At 44.8% G+C, this 14,319-nt stretch overlaps 1 protein-coding gene across 2 annotated transcripts in view; it reads right to left on the bottom strand.

Moving 5' to 3' along the window:
* Positions 1 to 2,442: 2,442 nt before the first annotated feature.
* Positions 2,443 to 14,319, bottom strand: part of Glis3 (GLIS family zinc finger 3) — a 430,288-nt gene continuing 418,411 nt past the window's right edge. For both annotated transcript variants that reach the window (XM_057779622.1, XM_057779621.1), the window contains 2 exons: positions 7,250 to 7,432; positions 2,443 to 6,477 (listed from right to left, as the gene is read on the bottom strand). In XM_057779622.1, the coding sequence (XP_057635605.1) occupies positions 6,341 to 6,477; positions 7,250 to 7,432 (320 nt within the window). In that variant the 3' untranslated portion in view covers positions 2,443 to 6,340. The remainder of the gene's footprint in view (positions 6,478 to 7,249; positions 7,433 to 14,319) is intronic.

Here is a 14,319-nt window from a genome sequence, read left to right as displayed (position 1 = left end):
TTCATCTGTATCCCGGGGAGCAGAACCCAAGATCTAAACAAAGAAAAGTCCAATCAATAGAACTCACGAATTCCCTCCAGGAACAGGACCGTAGGTAGCTGAAGAAAGATCACAGCGGCTCCTGTCCGCAGCTTCCTTTGAGTGGATATGTACGGGATAGACTGGAGACCCTCTTTCAGCCGAGGAAGGGCAGTACACCGCGGCCCACAGGCCAAATCCTGCTGCCCACCGTCCCTTGTGTTTGTACAATGCGTGAATAATTTTAAAGAACATCTTTTTAAAATAATGTTTGAAATAGTTGGACTTAAAAAAATATGGATATCTAAAAATGAGGGTACGTTTCAGGTTTGCATCCATCCACAAAGCTTTGTGGGAACACTGCCACGCCTGTGTCTGTGCACTGCCTACAGCAGCTCTGAACTGCAGCGGCAGAGTGGTAGCCCTCCACGTATGAAATATGCACCATGTGGCTCTTTGCAGAAGCAGTTTGCCGAGCCTAGGAGTAGGGGATGAAAGGCTTCATGTTCTGTTATCTGAAGTAAAAATTATAAAGTATAGATGCACAGTAAAATAATTATAAAGCACACACCTGGGTACCCCAGCACTTGGACAAAGGGGTGAAGCAATGTCTCTCGGCAGCTCTGGGTCCCAAGAGCCTTTCCCCGTCAGGGATTTGTGGTAATGACTTCCCCGCTGCTCTTTGCAGCACAACCACCTAAACTAAGGAACTGAATTGAATTTTGCTTGTTTTAAAGTAGCCATTAATAAAGCCGCACTGAGTGGTCTCTCTTTTCTCGATCGGGTTTGGGAGGCTGCCATGTGGGACTGTGTGGGACTCCGGTCTTGTCACCAGCCCCCTTCGTGGTACCTCATTCATTCTATCATTTCAGCAAGGCTCATTGGTTCACTTACCTATCAGTGGGTAGTTGAGTCACTTATAGTTGGGAACTATTAAAAACTACAATGAACACCTTGCACCTGAGCATCCTTGACTTCTGGACAGAGGAATGACACTGTTGGGACATGGGATTTGCCTTCCACAAACTCTCCCACTTACTCCCCAACAGTAGTATTTCATTTGTATTGTAATAAATAAAGCCTATCTGAAGGTCAGAGAGTAAACCAGCCCCACTGGTCAGCCTTACAGACCAGGCAGTGGTGATACACACCTCTAATCCCAGTTACCACGCTGGTTTGTCATACAAACTGGGCAGTAGTGGTGCATGTCTTTAATCCCAACCCCAGAGAGGAATATAAAACGGGAGGAGACAGCTCTCAGTTTCATTCTGAGATTCTTGGAGGCGGGATCGCCATTTCAGACTGAGGTACTGGTAAGAACCAGTGGTTGACTGTTTGGTTTTCTGACCTTCAGGTTGAACCCCAGTATCTGCCTCTTGGTTTTTATTAATCGTGCTACACCCAACCGTTCCCTTGGGGATTGGAAGAAGTCAAATCCACAGCAACGGTTGCTTGAGGAAGCCAAGGAATCTCTTCATTCTATGCCCGCTCTCTGATGTCAAGGACCCCAATAGGGTACCCTGTCATCTAGGTACCTTAAAATAACTCTTTAGTTTTTGGACAAAAGCTCCTCAAAAGGAGAATGTCCTTTTGATTTTAAAACAGTCTATTTAGCCCAGGCTGGCCTCAAACTCACAACTATGCCATTGCCTCCTGAGTGTGGGGACTGCAGGCAGCTGCCAGCCCTCCCAAGCTGTCGAGTGACCCTCATAAGTCCCAAACCATCCTGACCACTCTCCCTGATGCTACAGAGCAGTGATTCCCAACCTCCTTATGCTGCAACCCTTTAATACCATATAATTATTTCACTGCTACTTCATAATGCAATTTTGCTACTGTCAGGAAGCATAATGTAAATATTTGCTATGCAGGCTACTGCGACCCCCAGGTTGAGAACCACTTATAAAGGGAACTGGGGGCCTTCTAAGAGCAGAACACTAGGGCAGGAACCACTGTCCCTCTGGGCGCCAGAGATTCCAACGCCGATCCTTGGGAGCTGATGGTGCCATCTTTCCCTGAAAGGTTTTAGGAGAACAAGACTGAAAATCCACCCCTCCCACCCGCGGCGCACTGGAAGCCCGGCACCTGGGGTAGCAAGCACCAGAGGCATTGCTGGAGCATGGTGCAGCGCTCCACTGAAAAAGCACAAATAAACTCCAAGCCCGCGCACACATTTATCCAGTTTGTGAAGTGGATTAATAGAATAACCAATAAAACATGTATAAAAGCTTTAATTAAATGTGATGAAATAAAACTTCATGTTTTATTTATGGACACTCCCAACATGTAAAGGATTCGGGGAGACATTCATTTTTACTGCCATTTCGTCCTCATATCTATAATTAAATCCAGGCTTCAGTTCTGGCCCAAAGCGATGCGGCATTTTCAAGCTGGCCTTGGACCCCCCCTCCCCATCTGCTTTTAATTATAATTACCATCCCCAATACAGAGGAGGCTGGTGACAGAACTGAACAATAAAACAAACAAACAAACAACACTGGTTGCCATTGTTTCAAAGCCGCGGCACTGAAGGAGTGCTTCAGGCAGCACGGGCAATCCTCTAAGTTCCAGTTTTATTCTGTGCCAAGTACACCATCCCTTCATTTTTTGCTTTTGACATAAAAAAGGACTTCATGAAACAAGACAAAATAACTTATGATTATATGAAACATAACTGTGACAAATCGCAAAACTATACATATTAATAGAAAAAAGTGTACCTAATTCCTTAAAAGATTTCCGACAACCAGCACCAGATGTGCTCTCCACCCCAGCCGGCCCCATCCAGCACGAGAGACGCAGCGCCTCTCTCTACGTGAGTATATATATAACAACGTACAAGGGCCTGCGTGATTTATGGGAAACAGACTTCCACGTTTTCCCTCCCAAAGTGCTTTATGTCAGCAACATTACAGAGGACACTTCTTTGTCTGTACAAAATAAATCTCTTCATTTTTAAACTTCCCATTTTTTCCAATGAGTTGGGGTTTTTTCTCTTGCCCTGTTACTCTATCTGCAGCAATGACAACATGGGTCTAAACAGTCACATCAAATCAAACACCAAATCATAAAACTGAACATTGTGGAGGCTATTGTCAATATTTCCAGACAATCAGGGGGTGGGGAGAGGGATGAGTTCTGTGTCAGGGAGGCTGGTTAGCCCTGTCCCAAGCTTGTATTAATGAACTAGAACCTTGGCCAGTTTGTCACTTATACTGGACATAACCAACATTGTTATCGGGATTTTTATCCTGTGGTCTGTCTGCCACACACTGCATTGTCCTCTTGAAAATCAGCTGGGTCATGGTGTAGACCTGCATAAGGGACCGTACCTCTCAGGGCCATGAGATATTTAAAAAGTTTTTAAGTGATGATCAGAGCGTAAATTACAAGTGACACTTTGATGCAGTTCCTTTAGGGAGTTATGGCAACGGATGAAGCAATGAGATGTCTCTAGGCACTGATCTGTTTTGTGTAATGGGATAACTGGATTTGGGCTATGTGTGTTTTCACCAGCACTAGTTTTTGTTGTTTGTGTTTTTGTTTTTAAAGGGGAATGACGATTTCCATTTGGATGTTTATAAAAATGGCTACCCATCAGGACTAAAAGGGCCCGGGAATGGAAGGGAATAATCTATGTTTTTTAAGTTTTATTTTCACTGCTTTAAAAACACAGATGGAACTATGTAGGTCAAAGTAAGTGAGGGGCACATTTCAAGCTTAGGAGAACTTCTGGAACCTAAGGAAAGACAGAGCTTGTACAATGTGAAGGACCCTGAATATGACATGTCACTAGGCCCTGCCCACAGACCAGTGGCTTTCAGGAATACACGCAGGGCCTTCAGGAGGGCTGCAATGGACCTGGCTCCAAACATGCTTCTTTCTGACAGCAAGAATGTCCTTCTGTGGCTGCCTACCGGGTAGGGACTAGATGTATGACCTAGTAAGAAGGCCTTGATGACGCCAGGTCCTCCTAGGTGATCCAGGAAAGGAGCAGTGTCATGCGGGAGGCCACCATGAGTCCAGAGCCTGGCACATGAGCCCATGTCTCCACCACAGGGGGAGATGTCATGTAAGGCCCTGTGCTTCTGTTCCTTTCTATGATGCTCCGCCTACTCATGGAACTCCACAAGGTGGAGCGGACAAGAGACTTTCATCTGTTCTTTTCCTTATCACCCAGATGAAATATGCCTAGGGTGCCTTGTAAAAGCTTTAGGGTGTAAGAACCAAATGATGCTTCCCTTGAGAGTAGGGTCTCCTTTTCTTTCTAGAATGTGACAGAAGTCAAATGAGGGCCGCTACCAAGTGAGTCAGTGTTAACGTAAGTGTGTTCTTGCTTAGCCCAAGTGTAACAACCCAACCAGGTCTTTAAGGGTGGTAGTTTTAGCACCCCGAGAGCTCACCTGTGGAGGTAGCCTGTTGTGACTTCTTCCTTAATGTTCAGAAGACCCAAGAGAACTCAAGGTCTTGTGCCTTAGATGTCTACACAATGATTCACCCCTAGAATGTGGCCTTTTCAGCAACATCAGACCAAGCAATAGGCTGTGAAACTAGAACTCACACCTGGTTCTTTATCTACCCCATTCAGTGGCATCCGGAATTAAGCATGGGATGAGGTGGAACTCTTCTGATTTGGGGCCAGACTCACAAGCCTATCTATTAGGGCACAAGCACTCTCAGGACCCACAGACACTGAGCTATTTAAGGTTACAGTGACCCTAGTTTCATAAAGAATTTAGCTGTAGTTCTATTTGAAAAAGCATTTTTTAAGGAGCAAACAAATCCTGAAATATGAGTGAACCAGAATGCTGGAACTGAGCAGCTTTTTGGAGGCTTATTTGTACAGCCTCTGCCCTAGGACACAGGCTCTTTTAAAGTACCTTTCTGTCAGTGGAAAATGATGTCGTGTTTAGGCTTAACATAAAAAGGCTAGGTGCTTTGTAAAAAATTCCAGGCCTTCAAAGATGAGTTCCAAAAAGTTGCTTTCTTGAGTCTACCTTCTGTGAACATTCCCAAGAGTTGACAGGATTTGGAGATGTCGGTACAGCTGAAACACAGGAAAGGAGGAGAAGACGTGAAAATGTGGAGAAGGGCAGAACACAGATGGACAGATGAATGGAACCCTGGAAGGAACTGGGCAGAAGGCACAGAGAATAACTGGACCACAGGGGTGCTTGGCTTGTTTTCTGAACAAAGCCACACACAAGCCTCAGTGTGTCCCAGCTCTCATGATTCCTGGTCTATCCTGAGCCGAACACTACAGCAGAGGCAATGCACAAACCATCACATGAGACGGTTTTCCGGTTGGAGTCATTGAGCCATCGATACATGAAAGCTATTATTAGTTTTTAAGATGTAGCCCTGGCTGGACTGGAACTCACTGTGTAGACCACGCTACCTTCAAACTCAGAATGCCTTCTAAATGCTGGGGTTAGAAGAACAAAAACCACCAGACACAGCACTTACGGGTTCTTGTAACAAGCCTGGAGAGAGGCAGGCAAAGGGTGTATGTGTGTGTGTGTGTGCGTGTGTGTGTGTGTGCACGCGCGCAAAACTATTCTGTTTCCCTCAGATAACCTTTGCTAAACTGCAAAATTAGGCCAGGAAGAGTTACGGCTGTGGTAAAATACACGCAGCTGGGGTGATTAAAAGGGTACTGACTTATAACAAATGAACAAACCTTTAAATATTTTTCCTTTAAAAGTAGATGTAAAAAGCAAGTATTTAAAGTTCAAAAACAAAGTAGGCCGGCGAATATAAAACCTTATTTTGCCACTGGAGGAGCAACTGAGGAGCAAAGAGTTAGCCTGGGCTATGTAAGACAAATGTTGAAGCCAGAGTTTGAGAGAGTCTAAGCCACACCTGCTCTGGACGTGCATTTCCCTCACTGTCCACGACTGTGCGTCACTCAGCCAGGAGGGAAAACAGGGCAAGGTGGCACATCCGGCCTCTGGGGACTGGGCAGTCTTCCCCGCTTTCGAGCCTTCAGCAAGGGTCATCCCATTCATGGACACATTCATTGGTGTCTTTTGAGAGCTGACAGGCAGGAAGTGACAGGTATCTTTAAAGTGAGATTCTAAATTCCCTTTGAAAAGAAATTCCTGCTTGTCACCTGGCCCAGCAAACTGAGGGAAAATGGAAGAGGTGCAGGCATTTCTGAAAAGTCAGAACCGACCATGCAGTCCCGCCTTTCAGAGACCACGTGACCCTACTGGCTCCACGGATTTGGTTGACATCCTTCACACATCTTGTAGAGTATGAAAATAAGAGGTGATGAGCGACTCAAAGGTCCTGGATGCGCAGGAGAGACCTGCGGAGCCTTCTAGCCTTCGGTATACACGGAGGACAGCTGGCTAGGACAGCGGTCCACAGCGCTGAGCTGCAAGAACGCGGGATCTTCAGGGCCACTGCGGAGAGATTCCCCAAAGAGGCTGGAGGAAGCTGAAGGCAAATCGTACACTGGAAGAGAAGGAACACAGATAGTCAGTCAGTTCCTGCGCTATGCGGTCCCAGTGGCTACACAATACACCCATGCTACCTACAGATGCTGGTGGGACCTAGGTGTGTCCTTGAGGAACAGAATGGTAGAAGAGAATAGCTTGCACGGATGTGCCTTAAAGCAAAACGTTAGCTAAAAAGCTGGAGCTGAATGACCTTAACAGAGGTAAAAAGTGTTTTAGGATGGAATGAGGGGTTACAACAATAAAGCTGAGTCAAGAGAAAGAATGGCGAAGTAAGGGAAGAATGTTCCAGAAGGAGGAAACAAAGCTAAGGCAGAGAAGGGACACGTGGGATCAGGAAAGTGAGTATAAGCCAGGATACGGGTAAGATGAAGGGAAAGTCTGTGTGGGCAGGTCTGGAGAACTTGACTAGGTAGTCATGAGCCTTAACTGTGCCAGAGCAGGGAGCTTGACAGGTAATGCGACTGGATATGGCTAAGATACTCTAGCAGGGAAGTGTGATAACTTATCACTTGGATTAGCGAGCAATGCCAAACGGGTAGAATGGTACAGGTGAGAGGGTGAAGTGGGAGGTACACTGGAAGGAACTGCCGCAGCCTGGGGGAGAAATGCTGCCCGCTGTGCAGGTGGACAAAGGGGTGAGAGCCAGGGCAGAAGGTGAAGACGAGAAGTTATCTCAGGGGTTGTTCTCCTGAATTCTACACTGTCCCTGGCAGCAACTGGAAAAGCTCCCGGCTTCTCTTCATGCTGGCCAAGTCCCAGACACCCACCTGTAATGCCTGAGTGTGTTGAGAAGGCTCTGTGGAAAACATCAAAGCCGGTCTGACCCATGGACGTAGGGACCAGGCAGTCCTCAAAGGCAGGCACCATACTGCAGGAGCTGCTGGGTGGCAGAGTTCTCTGAGAATCCGGGTAATGTGGGGGGCAGAATGTCTGCAGCTGGCCATAAAATCCTGAAACACAAGCATGGCAGTGAGCTACTTCAGGGCAGAAACCAACCCCATCCAGGAAGAGCCTCACTGAGTCGGACTGATTTGACAAAATGCCTTTGCATCTTAGAGAGCCTGAGAAGTCATCTCAACAAGTGTTTGGGTGAGCTGCATTCAAGGCTTGTGACCACTCTAGGGAGAAATGGTCTCCTCCCAGTTCCTCCCACTGGGCTCTGTAGGCATCTTAACGTCTTTACCTCCACTTCAATCCATTTCCACATCGGACCGAAACCCTACACAAGGCCCTTGATCGTGCCAATCATAAATACAAACAAACATAGCCTAGCACAGACCAATCTATCCATCTTTCCAACACTTCAGTCTTTTAAATAGGTTCCTAGCACTCTACACATGGGCCTACTGTATTCTATTTCATTATTACTGTTTCCGATCCTCGCGGCAAAAGAGGAAACTGGAAACAAAAAAAAAATACTATGATAAAGGAAATGAGGAAAGATATCCCAGTGCCTGAAACTCCCCGACCAACCTATGGACAACCATATTGCACTATTTCATCTCTCCCCTTCATTTCTGCTCTTATTCAATGTTATTTTTCTTGTGTTCCCATGTGGTCCTTTTCTGGGAGCCTCTACATCCTCCCTGATTCCTTACTTTCCCCCTTTCTCTCTTTGCTTCATGATAATATGTATCAATGGATTACTTTCAGAGCGTGTAATATGCTTTTAAAGACATAATAATGCAATCCTCATTGCACACTCTACTGATGGGGGAGCTGAGGCTCTGTTGCCTTCGGAGGCTGCTTTGCATTGTGTGTTTCCTCAGCTGTAAAATGTGAGTGCCATTGTCTGCCGCGCAGGGCTATTGTGTGGACTGACTGAGTCACTGGATAAAGACGCAGGCTTATAATGTTTTAAAGTGCTTTAGAAATGCCAGCCATTATTAATATTACTCTTCGGTTTTTAATGGGGAAAATGAGGGGCTTACTAGAGGAAGGACCCTAGGATCCCTCTGCAAACACTAACTGATGGAGAACACAGAACCAGCTCACACAACTTTGGAACCCTGGTCTCGAATGTCTTCTACCATTACAGCCATGTCTTCTTAAGACGGAAAGCTCTGCTGAGACTCTTCCAGTGTGGAAGGGTGGTGGTGCTATTTGGTTCTTCTTAGCTCTCTTTAAAACCAGGGACCCTACTGAAAACGCACTCTTCTTGCTGTCCAGTTGGAACCTGCAGTTACCCAGCAAATGCCTGACTCACCTTGGCCGAGGGCTATTCTACAGTTGCTGTAAACACCACTAAAATGTGTTTAGCTGCTCATAAAGACACAGCGCCACCCTCTAGGAGCTTATGATGTTAGACAGAGACTAAATGCAGATTTCTGCTCTGGGCAAATTCACAGAATATGGTCCTTTCTAAGTGGGTAACAGTACATGTTATACAGAATCTGTAGAAAACATTCATGTAAGGTTTGGGGAAAAGCAAAGCATCATTATAGTTTAGACTAAAACTTTATCTATGGAAATTCCATATCTAAGCAGAGGGAAACATGAAGTCATGACTTCTGGTTTTGATTCCTAATGGCTTTGCCAGCTTTTAATGAGACAGGCAAAGACCCAAACAGATCCCTCTCAAATACTCAAAATAACTGACCAGAATGAAGGAAGCCAACCCCCCAGCTAACCAAGAAATAGAGACATTAAAATCCCACTAACATTTCATGTGCTATGTATTACACTAGCAAGGATCTCTCCTTGGGGCTGAAGCGTGATTGGAGAAGAAGGTACGTATGGCTCTGCTTACTTTTTTAGACACTGGGAAAGGTTTCTATTTTCTGGATCTTTGGACAAGTATCTAACTCCCTCTAACTACAGTATACCCACGGGTTTGTTCCCTTGGACTTCAGTTTTACGCCCGAGAATCAGTAATACTAAGAGTACGCGGAAGAGCACGTTCTGCCGAGACAGTCACTGCAATATAAACGATGGCAGAAGCAGAGGCCAAGTGGCCAAGTGGCCAAGCACCAGATAATGGCAGAGTGCAGAAAGCTGCACTGCTCTCCAAACAGAGCCACCAGCCACCCTAATAACAATGCTCTGTTTGTCTTGTCTTTACAAAGGCAAGAATCATAGTTAGCGTTCTATGAGAGATCAGCTTATGATAGTCTAAACACAGGACGAGCATAGCAAAATACTTCACCTATGGCTGCCTTTTTGTTCTATTTCTTCCCAGATTTTAAGAGTAGTGAGTATTTTGTAATCCGGCTGCCTGGGTTCAAGTCCTCACTAAAATACATACCAACTGCACAGTCTTGGTGTCTCAGCTTCTTGACTTGTAAAACGGGGTTAATGATAATGATGATCTCACACCGAGTTACAACAGAAATTATACAAGTTAATATTTACATAGCATATAATTATGTTCTCTATATTTTAATAATATAATTTATATATGCATTTGCAAAATAGAAAAAAAGTATAAGGTAAATCATTTTACCATTAAAACACAGTTCGCAAAAATAAGATAAATTTGATTATGGGAAGTTAAATCTTCAAAAAAAGGCAAAATGCCCTTCAATTAATAGATGTAAGATGGATGTAACTATAGGCAGTAAACCCCAGTATAGAATTAAGATTGACTTACTGTAATCACCACAAGGTGAGGACAATGAACCAGTATCCGCTCACTGGAAAAATGAACTATGGTTGCCAGACACTGCGTGAGCTAATATGTACCATGACTTCCTCATTCACCTAGAACAACAAGTCTAAGTGGTTTGAAAGAATCAGAAATTGGATCTGTCAGCTTGGGTCATCCCTTTAACAGATAGTGACTTTGGGTCCCCACGTCAGGCGCATGTGAAAGTAGCATGGGCACCTCAGGAAGAAATGACTGCCGCGCTCTATTGGAATGTAATGTCTCCTTACTGCACAAAACAGAGGTCTGCTATCTACAGTTCCATGCTGGCTCTTTTCAAATTTGTCAACCATCAATCCCCTCGGATCACTCCTTAGTGTAACATTACCCTTCCAGGAAGAGGAGACATTTTTCACCCAACTCCCACGAGTCTCCAAACAGGAACATCAATCATTCAGGTGCAACGACAGAGACACTCACTGGCCTTTTGTGAAAACTAATTCATTCCTTTGCCTATCTTCCCTCCTGTTTCTGAGAGGGAGCAGAAATGTCGCATGCTTCCATCTGTATTCTGGTGTTTGATGTGCGGAAGTTTAAAAGGTTTGTGAGGTAGCAAAAACACGCCCAGTGATAATCCACACCAGCTTCCGTGCCTTATCTCCCAGGTGTGACCTAAGGAAGGAGAGAGTCATGGAGTCTATGATTCCTGCCTGGGAACTGTGACTGATTTGAGAACCTGTCAAAACCAGAATGTCCCTACAAGCATGTTTAATGACTCTAATAGCTAACCTGGGAAAGGAGACCTCTCTTCATTAACTGTACCCCACCCTCTTCAGGGAGCCCAAACAGAGATGCTAAATGCATTGCTTGGGTGGTGGTGGTAAGTCAAATCACAGAGTTTTAACATGGTCTCTCTTCCCAGTGCTATTTCTATAAAAACAACACGATCAGAAAAAGATTTCCATTAGCATCTTGTCACACATACAAACCTAGGGGAAGGCCAACTCATTTACAGAGTTCCTGTATTCCAGTGGATGGTTTTCAAACAGCAAATTTGGAAAGAGCGGGACTTCTCAGACCCAACGCAAAAGGAGGCAGGATGTTAACACATTTTGTGAGCATAAAAATCTAAGAGTGATGGCAAGGGCAGCCAACCTGTCAGTCAGCAAGTTAGTAATGGTTACCAGCTGCAGGGTCAAGAACAGCTGGAGAGACCAACGAAAAGGAAAATGGTACCTGTCCTTTAGGACTGATGATAGACAAGGACACAGAAACGCACACAAGCTGACATCAGTCACAAATGCCACCCCTCTTTCTTACCCAAGTTATTTCGCTTCCAAAAATGGGAGAGGGCAGACACATTATTAACCTTATTTTATCTAAAGTGCAGCACGTAAAAGATCAAGGAGACTCATCCCTCCTTGTCGCAAGTTGGGCAAGTTCATTTTCCTTTTGAAAAATAAACTTGCTTTCCTAATTATTAAAAAATTGGGGGCTAATTATAACAATAATGTAAGCTGGTATAAACAACAAATGAAATTGTCTTTATTTACATAGTTGAGAAATGGCCAGATATACGCCTTCACAACTTTGAATTACACACACACACACACACACACACACGCACACAAACATACATGCACATACACATAAGAGTGGGGAGGAGGTATAGGGCATATAATATATGTAAAAATGTCATACAATTGACTACTCTGCAAGATGGCTAAAATTATTAATATACATATATAACATTATCTGTATCCCATTTTATTCCCTAAAGTCTGTGAATTTCTTCATGCATCACTACAATTCATTCCTAAAAGCTTTTCTCCATACCTTGCCACGTAGGGTCCCTAAAGTCCTTTGATGGCAAGTGAGACCAAGAGTTCACAGTCCCCCTTGTGCTGCTAGGTGTCTACTTCCCTCCCAGGGGGAAGAGAAGTTACAGGAGGGAGGAGGGGGTTGCCGGGGCAGTGCTGCCCCCCCCCCCCGGAACTTCCTTTAGGGAGGGATAGTAGGTGTTTGTATGCACATAGTAGTTACATGTGGTTATCGAGCACTCAAACTGTAGCTCACAGTTAAACAACCACACATGGTTCACAGTACTACACTAGGCAGTGTAAACTTGATCAGTCCAGATTGCCAGGCTTAGCCAACCACGTTTCAGCAACGTTCCTGATTAAGAAAAGCACAGAGTTGACTAAGGGTTGAAATAAAAGCCAGATAAATTATTCTAGTCTCTTGACTTTCAAGACAGGAAGTATATTAGGCTGTTACATCTATTTGTTTCTTATACATTTCGCACTTCGGTCTTGTGGGAAGGAACCAGAGCACGAATATGTAAGAAAAACAGTCGCCTCACCCCCTCCCCTAAGGAAGTGGGTACTGCTTCGGGTTGAGCTAGGGTGCTCACCAGTTCTGTAGAGTTCGTGCTTTTCAGGAGAATAAGAGTGGCTGAGAGCAGTCTGCGACACATCCTTCATGTGAACTGTATTTGAACATAACTCACCAGGCACATAGGGAGTGGGAGCATCACAGGGGGGTATCCATTCTGTGAACCAGGTGATGGTGATGTGCCAACAGAGAAGCCGCTACCCAACTTACATGACCACATGTGGTTGAAAACTCATGCCATTGACAGCTCGCACCTTGCAAAGGTGTCGAGTCATGCCATACACGGTGTTGGTTACGCTAAGTTCTTGTACCACTGAACTCTGATTCGGGAGAAGGTGCTAGAGAGTTCAGGCAAATGTCCTCATTTACAAACAGACGGGGCAGAATGGTTGCTTGCTTCACCGTTCCAACAGCAATGCTGGGATGAAAAGGACTTATTCTCTTTTCTGCAGTGGATACAACAGGAAGAACAAACAACAAAGCATGAAGTTTTGACATAGTTCCTTTGCCTGACCTTGCCTGGGATGGTAGAGCTAAGAGGGAGCCTCTGCCCACACAACTAAGGACCAGTCTCAGTGAAGAGACTCTCCTGCCAGCACTGTTGAAAAGCCCCATGGGGGGACACGGCAGCAGCAATGCCTTGTTGAGCACTTCGTTTTTTTTTTCCTCAAAGGAAGAAGGATATATATTTATGAGCTTTAAGACCCATTATTTTCCACAGGCTGTAATTTTGTGGATTACTTTAGGAAGTGTAGAATCTTTGTCCTTAGTCATGATTGTTGCCAATGTAGGGATATGGCTGAGCTCAAGTGAGGGTCAGTGGGAGTCGTCCTCTTGGAGTCCCAGAGACAGGAATATGCAAGCAGAAATATACACCTCGATTCTCTTTGGCTCTTGGGATTTCTTTCCTCCAGTACCTTAATGGCTCATTGTAGATACTCTGGAGATCTTTGACCTTCTGCCCTTGAGAAGTACTCAAGTATCTTTCCACCAAGTCTGGAAAAGGAGAGGGACTTACTGGAAAACAACCTTTATTTTTCATATAATTTTACTGTTAACCTAAAACTGTTTCAAGAAATAGTCTTTAAAAAACGACAATCGTGGGATGGAGAGATGGCTCACAACCAAGAAATGGTAAGTGCATGCATCTCTCTATTATTATCTCGACATATATACTCTCCCCCCGTCCCCCAAAAAATGTTCCATGAAGTCAAGGACCTCACCCAATTTGTTTGACCACAGAGCTTAGAATAGCAACTGCTATAGTAGTTGTTGTCACTCAGTAAACATTTGCACGGCGGGACATCTGTGCCGCTTTAGCCATGGCGTAATGGGTGGAACTATACCAGTGTCTTTCTCTCTAAATATCATTTCACTTAACAGACACTTGCAGATCTCACCTCTGCACAAAAGATGGAGCATCATCTCTGTCTTCAGTTTCACTCAGCACTAGGATGCAGAGTCAGAGGGTAGAACAGGGAAGAGTTTGCTGCACCCAGAGATGCTGAGTACAGGAAAGAGGAAAAAGGCCACTAAAAGAAAGAAGGATCTTTGCTGAAACAGCCGTCTCTGCACTCTGGAGATGAAGGGCTTCCTTTGGCCAAGTGGGTCCTCCCTGGTGGGTCCTCCCTAAGTTAGATTAGGAGTCTCCACATTCACCCACATTAAAACCATGTTCTAGCTACTTTTCTATTGCTCTGATAAACACCATAAACAAAAGGCAGCATGGAGAGGAAAGGGATTATCTCATCTTCTACTTTCAGGTAACAGTTCATAACTGAGGAAGGCAAGGCAGGAACTCAAGGCTGTAACTGAAGCAGAGACCACATAGGGACATTTCTTGTCTGATTGCTTACTCTG

The sequence above is a fragment of the Chionomys nivalis genome, chromosome 8 (genome assembly GCF_950005125.1).
Source record: "Chionomys nivalis chromosome 8, mChiNiv1.1, whole genome shotgun sequence".
Taxonomy (NCBI): domain Eukaryota; kingdom Metazoa; phylum Chordata; class Mammalia; order Rodentia; family Cricetidae; genus Chionomys; species Chionomys nivalis.
The sequence above is the reverse complement of the archived record's forward strand: the minus strand, read 5'-3'. Positions and strand labels throughout refer to the sequence as shown.